The sequence below is a fragment of the Pantherophis guttatus genome, chromosome 4 (assembly GCF_059756535.1).
Source record: "Pantherophis guttatus breed Tessera chromosome 4, ASM5975653v1, whole genome shotgun sequence".
Classification (NCBI taxonomy): domain Eukaryota; kingdom Metazoa; phylum Chordata; class Lepidosauria; order Squamata; family Colubridae; genus Pantherophis; species Pantherophis guttatus.
In genome coordinates this window covers 7,075,716-7,087,039 of record NC_142066.1, presented here as the reverse complement: position 1 = coordinate 7,087,039, position 11,324 = coordinate 7,075,716, and the positions used below count along the sequence as shown (strand labels likewise).

The 11,324-nt window shown below is 42.5% G+C and overlaps 1 protein-coding gene across 1 annotated transcript; it reads left to right on the top strand.

Moving 5' to 3' along the window:
- Window positions 1-695: 695 nt before the first annotated feature.
- LOC148113642 (vomeronasal type-2 receptor 26-like) lies at window positions 696-1,595 on the top strand. The gene has a single exon (XM_087893218.1). It carries the CDS (start codon window positions 696-698, stop codon window positions 1,593-1,595), a length of 900 nt encoding a protein of 299 aa, XP_087749344.1.
- The last annotated feature ends 9,729 nt before the right edge of the window (window positions 1,596-11,324 follow it).

The window sequence follows — 11,324 nt, the reverse complement described above, 5'->3', positions numbered from 1 at the left end:
TTATTATATCGTGAAGATGCCTTTGTCTGTAAAGCCATATTGAACATAGTCTCTGTATAAATGTATGCAATTTATAAATGTAATTTCTGTTTTTGAAAGAAGAAAGGCATTATTCTCCATATATACAAAAGTGACATTACAATGAGAACACATTTCATATTTGTGTTGCAATTATTAATTGAAAAGATGTTGAATCTGTATACCTTTATAAATCAAGTTTAATAAAATTCAATAGCCCTTTGGGAAGTCAAATATTAAGCTGGCTTTCTGTCTAAGGTATTTCACTTCTCATCCAAAAAGCTGAAGAAGAGCTGAAGAAGCTTCCTGGGTGAGAAGCAAAGCATCTTCAAAGAAAAACCAGAAAGCCCAGTTCCCTCTTGAAAAAGCACTTTTGGGTCTTCTACTAATTTGAAATCCAAAGTAGTCCATGTTATTTTTGGTGCCCCTGAGTGAAGGTCACCCAGCTGACTTTCTGTCTAAGGTGTGAGTAGAACTCACAATCTTTTGGTTTCTTGCTGAATGTCATATTCATGAGGTCAAATTGATGCATATATTTATACACACGCATATGTATCAGTACACATAAACATACATAGGATGTTACAACAACTCTGCTTGGGAGACAAAATGCTATACACAAATTGACCTGAAATCTTTGTTTCTTTCCTTCCTTTCTGTCTATCTGTCTTAAAGATATGGAAAAATGCTTCAAATGTCCAGAAGACCAATACCCAACCAAAGGAAAAGATGACTGCATCCACAAAGTTGTAACATACCTTTCTTACAAGGAACTTCTAGGGTATACTTTGGCCTCCATTTCTATTTCATTGTCTTTGATCACTGCTCTTATATTAGGAATATTTCTTAAGCACAGAGATACCCCTCTGGTCAAAGCCAACAACCGGGACCTCACCTACATTCTCCTTATCTCCCTCCACTTCTGCTTCCTGTGTCCTCTCCTGTTCATTGGTCAACCCGGTAAAGTCACTTGCCTTCTCCGACAACCAACCTTTGGCATCATCTTCTCCGTGGCTGTTTCTTGTATCTTGGCCAAAACCCTCACTGTGGTTGTAGCCTTCATGGCTACCAGGCCAGGCTCCAACATGAAGAAGTGGGTGGGAAAAAGAATGGCAACCTCCATTGTCCTTTTCTTCTCTCTCATCCAAGTTGGCCTTTGTGCCATCTGGCTAGGATCTTTCCCTCCATTCCCACAGTTGAACATGCATTCTGTGACCGAGGCCATCATCAATGAATGTAACGAAGGCTCTACGGTCATGTTCTCCTGTGTCCTAGGCTACATGGGCTTCCTGGCTCTTGCCAGCTTCTTTGTGGCCTTCTGTGCTCGCAGATTACCGGACAGCTTCAATGAAGCCAAATTCATTACATTTAGCATGCTGGTATTTTGCAGTGTTTGGGTGCTATTTGTTCCAACTTACCTGAGCTCCACAGGAAAAGCCTTGTTGGCTGTGGAGATCTTCTCCATCTTAGCTTCTAGTGCTGGATTACTGGGATGTATCTTTTTCCCTAAATGCTACATCATTCTGTTGAGATCTGAGATGAATACCAAGGATCAGCTAGTAAGAAGAAAGAACTGAAGAATTCAATTCCTTTACTTTTGGATACAATGGTGACTAGTATGTGTAAGATTTTGGGATCAAAAAGTCACTGTAATGCCATTATATTTCCTAATATTATTCAATTTCTTTATCAATATTTATGAGCTGAATATCAAAGTGAAGATAAAAAGAATAAAGAGTTAAAATATTAGATATCTTTCTGGTGCAATGTTTATTAGTATGAGTAAGATTTGGGGATTCAAACATGAATTATCATCAATTCTGTTTGCCTAATATTATTATTTTTTTAAAAAAAAGTTTTTTTTATTTTTTTAAACAAAAACAACTTTTGCACAAAATTAGAAGAGTAATGACACATCAAGCGAAGAGAAAGTAATTAGCAAAATCATGGAATGTGCAGAAATGGACAGACTCATAAAGGAACTTCAAGATAAAGAGGAACATAATTACTATTTAGCATGGAATAAGTGGTACAATTGGTTGGAAGATAGGAAAAGGAAAAAACAGGATTAGGAGGCAGCCAGTGGAACCCAAGACAGCTATAGAAATACACATTATTCAATATAGGCCAATAGTGACTTAAAAAATTCAGACACAATGTAAAAGACCCAATTAGGGAAGAGTCAAATATACAAATGAGAATTATATAACAGATTACAGTTGTGATAACTTCGACATGATTATATTTGACCTCTTTTTTTGTTTACATGTTTGTATGTTTTGTTATTTATTTATTTAATTAATTAATTAATTAATTAACTTCTCCAACAGGACTCAGGGCGGTGAACAGCCATGGTAAAACATAACATATAAAATTTAAAAGCAATTTAAAAACATTAAATAATTTGGCTATCCATTTAAAACAACCCGGATTAAAACCAATTACAAATTAAAACCGAAGGGATGGGATCAAGCCAGCCCGGCTAGGTGAAAAATATGTGTTTTCAGGGCCCGACGAAAAGTCCGGATTACTTGTCTTGTTTTGTTTGTATTTTTAAATAAATAAAAATTTAATTAAAAAAAAGGCATGCCACCCCATCAACAAATCATGTCCCTCCAAATTCAATAATCTAGCGTTTTTCAATGTTATCCACATTAAACTAGCTGCTTGATAATATAATTCAAAGTTGGGTAGACCAAAATCACCCCTCATTTTAGCGTCTTGTAACAGCTTAAATTTTATTCTTGCCTTCTTTCCCTGCCAAATGTATTTCAACACCATTTTATTCAAATCCACAAAAAAAATCCTTACCCAGCTTTATTGGAATTGTCTGAAAACGATACAAAATTCTAGGTAAAATATTCATCTTAATAGTTGCAATCCTACCAATCAGAGATAGCTGCAAACTTCCCCATTTCACCAAATCTTGTCCTATCTGTTGCTTAAGCTTATTATAATTATTTTCTTTAAGTGAACTACACCTCGTTGTCAATTGTATCCCCAAATATTTTACCTTATTTGTGACCTTGCCTAATATTATTTAGCTTCTTTATCAAGAAGAATATACAATGCATTGAAACCTCTCCTCTGAGGCAGTCCAGTCTTATAAAAAGCTTGGCATTCTGACTCCAAGGGATTCTAAGGCATTTTTCACATGTTTGTGGATTTGCTTTATCAATAACCCTAAGGTAAGTCCTGTCTGGACATTCTCAGATGACCTGGGAAGATCTGTGAGCCTTCCTGTGAATATGGCTGCCTACGCTTGCTTTACAAAATGCCTCTTCAAATGTTTCTCCTGGTTTTTCTCCAGTTTTTCCTTTTATTGGCATCAATGCATTCTTAGGGTTGTGCTCATTCAAATCAGTTTGCTTCAGAGCTCCCCATCCTCTGGGTAACAATTACCAAATTTGGACCTTTTCCAGTGTTTTTTGGCCCTTTTTTTGAGGCTTTTTTCAGCCCATTTTTGAGAGTTTTTTCAGCCCTTATCCAGCCTTTTTTCAGCCCATTTTCAACCTTTTTTGCCCCTTTTTTGCGGCTTTTTTCAGCCCATTTTTGAGGCTTTTTGGGCCTGTTTTGGAGGCTCTTTTCAGCCATTTTTCAGCCTTTTTCGGCCCGTTTTTGAGGCTTTTTTCCACTGATTTTTGAGGCTTTTGGCCCATTTTCAAGGCTACTTTCTGCCCATTTTCAAGGCTTTCTTCAGCCCATTTTCAAGCCTTTTTCCAGATGAATTTTGGGGCTTTTTTCAAACCATTTTTGAGGCTTTTTTCAGCCTGTTTTCAAAGCTTTTTTTTTTTTTTGCCTTTTTTTAAATAAAAAAATTGGGTTGAAAAAAGCCCCCAAAACAGGCCAAAAAAGGGTCTGTAAAAGGCCCCAAAAGGCCTGAAAATGGTCAAAAAAAGGCCCAAAAATGGGGCGTGCAGAGGCCAAAAAATGGCCGGTGGGTGGGCCTGGCTTCCACAATATTCGGTCTATAAGACACACAGACATTTCCCCACCCCCATCCCCATTTTGGGAGACAAAACAGTGACCTTATAGTCCAAAAAATATGGTAATAGTTGTTATAGGGCCCAAAGTGATGGCATATTGTGAGAAGCAGAAGGCTGAAAGTGGCATAGAAAAACTCAGAGAAAGTGATGTACATGCACAAAAGCACACTGAAATTATCTGACATGACAGGCAAGAGCAATGAGTCCCATTTAAGAGTTAATCAGAATAAATAAAATGACGCCTGAGTTGATGTGTGTTAGAGAGTCGCTGATATAGCAATAGCAAAGGCTATTATACCTTACATACCACTCCATAGTGTGTTACATTACTCTAAGAGTGGTTTACAATGTCAGCATTTTGCCCCAAACAATCTGGGTCCTCATTTTATCGGCCTTGGAAGGATGGGTCAACCTTGAGTCAACCAGGATCAAACCTCTGACTGTGGGCACAGTTAGCCTGAAATTCTGCATTCTAAGCATTGCATCGCCAAGCAATGATTGAACATGAAGGGCTATCCAAAGGATTTTCTGGAAAGCCATATCCATGTACATAATCATCTATTCCAACCTCTCTTGCAATTAGTATATGTGGTACCTTGCTCAAGAGTAGCAACTGTGGATCTTGGAGCCCTAGGGGACAACCATTTAAATAGGAGCCAGCCGTGTGCTGCAGCTGCCAAAAAAGCCAACACAGTTCTAGGCTGCATAAACAGAGGGATAGAATCAAGATCACCTGAAGTGTTAATACCACTTTATAAGGCCTTGGTAAGACCACCCCTGGAATACTGCATCCAGGGGTCCTATAAGATTATAGGACTTGAATCTAAGACTCTTGGTTTCTAATCTGAGTCACAGAGTCATGGAGACAAATTTGCAACCTGGCTCCTGGCTGCCTGTGCTCCCCTGGGTCCTAGAGCCCTTCACCACCACCTAAGGTTGTTTGTCGCCTCGTTGCCTCAGCTCTACCAGGGTGGGCTAGCTAAGACAGCTCAGGAAGGAAGAAGCCAACATCCGGAACAACCGTAAACTGGATGACTCTTAATCTATGGACAAACTCAGTTGTGGTTTACTTGAAGAGTGAGTCAGAAATTTTAGGATTTGAAACACTGCTAATTAAGGTGAAGGTAGACGCAGAGAAACCCACTAAGTTTATCAGCATTCTTTGCAGTGGGAGTTCCTTCTGGGAAAATTTTCAGCCAAATTGTCTTTTAATCTTCACTTTCCATGCCACTGATAAAACAGCTATCCTGGGCTAGAGGTTGTCTTTAGAAAGAACTAGGATTTATTCCCATGTAAACATTTTTAAATAGGGCCAAGTTGTGGCCCCTTAGACTGTCTTAGTGGAGAGGAAAGCAGGACTTCAACCAGGAGGATCATCTGAAGAAAAAAACCGGAGGCCTCCGTGAAATGCATCGGGCCTCCCAAGGCAAGATGGTGGAGTGGCTGTCGGCTTGTGGAAATGATCGGACAGGGCTAAGGCTCAGTAACAGGAGGACATTCATTGTTTGGTGGGATACCTCAATATGTGGTTCCTCACAAGCCATCAGTAGAGTCCCTAGAGCACTCCCAGACTTGCTTCAATTTTATTCGACATCTTTGAAGCTTAGACCATTTTTGAAGTTGCTCGATATATTAATTTTACCTTGGGGACAGTGCGTATGTGTGTATGTGTGAGTGTGTTTGGGATGGATTGAAAGTTAAATTATTTTTAGAATGGAAGGAGTGGGTTTGGACTGGCTGGAATTAGGGAGAATGAGGGACCCAGGGGCAGGGAATGGAGTCCCCTCTGCTGAGTGTGCAAGCAGAAGCAGATGGGGGCTCAGATATGACTCCCGGTTCGGTACGAGTTGGATGCCTTGCCTGTCGGGGAGGAGGGAGGCTGCTGAGGTGGGGAAGGGGATCCCTGGGGGGATGGAGAGCCGGAATATTGTGGTTATGACTGGGAGAGGTAGATATGGCGGGAGCCAAGGGGTAGGCTGCTCTCAGGGAACTAGGACTTGCTGCCTCAAAATGATTACTTGTTCTGGCCCCTCTGGTTTTGGTTCATCAGACTCACCTCGTATACCTGGCGACTTGGGATGTCAGGGCCCTGGCTTCAGGCTGCTGCTGTTTAATGTCAGGTCTGTTGTTAACAAGGCCCCCCTTGTTCGGGACTTAATCCTGGAGGAGGGGGCTGACCTGGCATGTATAACTGAAACCTGGCTGGGCCAGGAGGCGGGGTTCCCCTCTCAGAGATGTGTCCAAATGGGTTTCAGATATTGCATCAGCCACGACTCCAGGGAAGGGGTAGAGGAGCGGCAGCTATTCTCCAGAAGAGCCTTTGTGCTCGCAGGATCCCTGCCCCGGAGATTGTTTGGTGTGAGTCTCTCCTCTTGAGGTTGGACTCAAGGGTCCAGTTGGGCTTGTTGTTGACATACCTGCCTCCCAGCTGCATGACAACAGCCCTGCCTGTGCTGCTAGAGGCAGTAGCCGGGTTGGCGGTGGAGATCCCCAGGCTTATGGTACTGGGGGACTTCAACCTACCGTCACTTGGTGAATCCTCCGATGGCACTCAGGAGTTCATGGCTTCCATGGCAACCATGGACCTGACCCAAATACTTCAGGGTCTGACCCATGAGGGGGGGGACACACGCTTGACCTGGTATTTCTCTCAGGGCAGTGGAGATATGATCTGGAATTAAGGGGTATAGCGGTCTTGCCCTTGTCGTGGTCAGATCATTTCCTGTTGAGGCTGGACTTTAAGACACCACTCCTCCATCGTAGGGAGGCGGAGCCGATTAAGTGGTTCCACTCCAGACGCCTAATGGACCCTGAGGGGTTTCAGAAGGAGCTTGGGGAGATACCTGACTCCCTTGTCCACAATCCGGCCGAGTCCCTAGTGGCTGCCTGGGCATAAGGCGGCGTCTGGAGCATTGGACCAGATTGCGCCTTTGTGGCCTCTCAATGGCAGCGGATCCAGGAAAGCTCCCTGGTTTACTGAGGAGCTCCAGGAGATGAAGCACCAGAAGAGACATCTAGAGTGATGCTGGAGGACCAGTAAATCTGAATCCAACCAAACACTTTTAAGAGCCTTTGTTAGGACTTACTTAATGGCGATACAGGCGGCAAAATGTTCACATTTTTCCGCACTTATTGCATCCGCTGATTCTCACCCAGCTGCCCTATTTAGGGTAACTCGCTCCCTCCTTAAGGTTGGGGGAACAGAGGAGCCCTTGCAGGGTAGAGCTGAGGAATTTGTACAGTTTCTGTCAGATAAAATTGCTCAGATTCGGATGGACCTGGACTCTGATTGGGCAATACCGACTGAGATGACAGAGGTGGGTCTTAGTCCTATTGTGTGGGAGGAGTTTGAGCCAGTGACTCCTGAGGAAGTGGACAAGGCTGTAGGGGTGATGAGTTCCTCCACTTGTTTGTTGGACCCGTGCCCCTCCTGGATGGTTTCGGCCAGCAGGGAGATGACACGAGGCTGGCTCCAGGCTTTAGTTAATGCGTCCTTGAGGGAGGGGTCCTTCCTGCAGCCCTTAAAGGAAGCGGTTGTGAGGCCCCTCCTGAAGAAGCCTTCCCTGGACCCAGCAGAATTAAAAAAACTTTCATCCAGTCTCCAACCTACCCTTTGTGGGAAAGGTTGTAGAGAGGTGGTGGCACTTCAGCTCCTGCAGTCATTGGATGAAACAGAATATCTGGACCCTTTTCAGTCTGGTTTCAGACCTGGCTATAGCATGGAAACTGCGTTGGTCACGCTGAGGGATGATTTCTGGTGAGCCCGAGATGGGGTCATTCCTCTATCTTGGTGCTACTTGACCTCTCAGTGGCTTTCAATACCATTGACCATGGTATCCTTCTGGTACGACTAAGGGAGCTAGGAGTGGGAGGCACCATGTTGTGGTGGTTTGCCTCCTATCTCTCTGGTCGATCACAGTTGGTCCTGATAGAAGGACAGAGGTCGACCCCTAGGCTCCTCGTTTGCAGGGTGCCTCAGGGCTCAGTCCTCTCTCCCCTCCTATTTAACATCTATATGAAACCACTGGGTGAAATCATCCAATGACACGGGGTGGAATATCAGCAATATACTGATGATACCCAGCTGTATATCTCCACCCCTCGTCAGTTCAATGAAGCAGTAGATGTGATGTGCCGGTGCCTGAAGGCTGTGAGGATCTGGATGGGAGTCAACAGGCTCAGACTTAACCTAGACAAGACCGAATGGCTCTGGGTATTGCCCCCTAAAGACTATGTCGATTGTCCATCCTTGGTTCTGGGGGGTGAGAAAGTACCCCCCTCAGAATGGGCTCGCAATTTGGGTGTCCTTCTAGATTCACAGCTGAGACTGGAACAATATTTGACAGCTGTAGCTAGGGGGACCTTTGCACAGGTTCATCTGGTGCACCAATTGCGACCCTACTTGGATCAGGAGGCTCTCCTCACAGTCACTCATGCCCTTGTCACCTCACGGTTGGACTATTGCAACACGCTCTACATGGGGCTACCCTTGAAAAGTGTTCGGAGACTACAGTTGGTCCAGAATGCAGTCGCGCAAGTTATAATGGGTGCGCCTAGATACACTCACATTACACCAATTCTCCACGAGCTGCACTGGCTCCCTATTGGTCTCCGGGTACAATTCAAGCTGTTGGTCATTACCTTTAAAGCCCTATATGGCTCAGGGCCAGGCTATCTTCGAGACCGCCTTCTACCACATAACTCCCAGAGACCGGTAAGATCCCACAGAGTCGGTCTCCTCCTAAACAATGTCGGCTGGCGAATCCATGGGGGAGGGCCTTCTCTGTGGCTGCCCCAGCTCTCTGAAACCAGTTACCTCCTGAGGTCTGGACTGCCCACACCCTATCCTTTTATGAGATTGTTTGCATTGTTTTATTCTTTGTTGTAAGCCGCCCAGAGTCCCTTGGGAGTGGGGCGGCATAGAAATGTGACAAAATAAATAAATAAATAAATAAATAAATAAATAAATAAATAAATAAATAAATAATCCAGTTTTGGTTGCATGATGTAAAAAAGATGTTGATACTCCAGAAAGAGTGCAGAGAAGAGCAACAAAGATATTTAGGGGACTGGAGGCTAAAACACATAAAGAACGGTTGCTGACCTGGGCATGTCTAGTTTGATGAAAAGAAGGACTAGGGGTGACATGATAGCCGTGTTCCAATATCTCAGGGGTTGCCAAAAAGAAGAGGGAGTCAAGCTATTCTCCAAAGCACCTGAGGGTAGGAGAAGAAGCAATGGGTGGAAACTAATCAAGGAGACAAGCAACTTAGAACTAAGGAGAAATTCCCTTATAGTTAGAACAGTTAATTGTTGGAAAACGTGCCTCCAGAAGTTGTGAATGCTCCAACACTGGAAGTTTTTAAGAAGATGCTGGATAACCATTTGTCTGAAGTGGTGTGGGGTTTCCTGCCTAAGCAGGGGGTTGCACTAGAAGACCTCCAAGGTACCTTCCAACTCTGTTATTCTATAATTCTAATTCTAGAATGAGACGACTCAAAGCCGCCAGGTGTGTATGGCTGGGTGGGCATGGCTGGTTGGTTCACTACAACTAGGTGGGCATTGATGAGTGTCATGGCCAGATGGGCACACAAACTAACTCTATGCACACATACCCTTCCAAGCTTGAAGGAAGGGAAAAAATGCAATTATTAGCAAAAAGGTTGTTTAGGATTCCAAACCCAGCATTCAAAGAATTATTGTCTGAATTATCTCTCTCCGGATTTAGTCAAATAAATTTTCCTCCAACCAACCTATTGTTCAACTATTTCCCAGGAGAAAATAAGTCTGAACATGTCTATTTTGCCTCTGATATTCAAAACTGGGAGGAGGGACCTGAAGTAAGGGAGTTTCTGAAGAGTTAATTTTTCAAATCTCTCCCTTTTTAATCTACTGATATCCATCTGAAGTTAGAATGTTAGCAGGCTCAGCTGATACACATCAACTTGCATTTATCTCCTTGTTAAGTGGTAACCAATCTATTTTTCTAAAAAATGACAGGGGCTGATGAAAATGGCAGTTGAAATGGATAAGACTGTACAGATGCAGAAAGCTGAGATTTTCTCTCAGACGATGAAACAATCTATGATTTTGACTCTGATCCTTAACTTAGTGGGAAATATAGCCAGTCTGAAATGTCACCAGAGTGATCTTATCCCCATTCCTCATGAGTGGTACCAGCCAGCTGACCTCCTCATTGGTGGGATGATCTCTCAGTTTACGTATGCGTTCAGTGAAGATCTATTTGAGGAAATGCCTTCACAGGTCTCAGCTGACTTTTCTGAGTAAGTGTTTTTACCTATGGAGATTCTCAGAAATCCAGGTCATAGTTATTGTATTTTGAAGGTTTAATTTCTTTTCTTTCAAAAGACAACTGGGTTGTTTGTTTGTTTTATTTGAAGAGGAAGAAGATGGAAGACTACCAGTGAAGGCTTTCAAAAAAAGACTGGACAACCATACTGTATGTCTGAAATAATATAGGGTCTCCCAAAGGTGCTTTTTCAAGAGGTACAGTAACTGGACTTTCTTTTCTTTCTTTGAAGATGATTTGCTTCTCAGAGCTGAAGAAGCTTCTTTTGATGAGAAGTGAAACGTCTTTAAAGAAAAACCAGAAAGTCCAATTGCCTCATCAGTTATAATGCTATAGGTTATACAACAGTTATAATGTTATAGGTTACACATAATGTTCATTGGTTATCATTATAACTGATGCAGCATCTTTGAGAAGAATCTCAAAGGTGCTTTTTCAAAAAGCAACTGGACAACTATATCAGTTATGATCTGGATGACTGAGAATCTCCACTGATACCTTGGAAAATGATGACACAAATAAAGAAACAGTTCAGTTGTCTTTTGCAAGAAAAAATGCAACTTTGAGAGAATATGTGTGTGTGTGTGTGTGTGTGTGTTTTGGTCACTGCACTTGCAAATATTAGCCAGACTGACAACAAAGGTGGAACTGAGGAACTTTGTCTGTGAGAGATAATGTTTCATAAACTATAATACCTTACTCAGTATTAGCCTTACTGTTAAGTAATCAATGCATTGGTCCATCCTTATGGATAATTCTTTTTATTTTGAAACATTGGCCTAAGATTCTAGAGAAAGGTAAAGTGCTAGGAAACAACAACAAAAATAGTCAGCCTCTATTTTCTATGATGTGAAAACAGTTACAATATCTAGCTTGCAAAATAAAATAAATAAATAAAGTGTGACTATATTAAAGATATACTTTTATGCTGCTATATTTTATAACCAGTTGACATGAGCTGTGGTTTTTCAATTCATTTATAATAATGCAATAAACTTGATGTCAGTTAC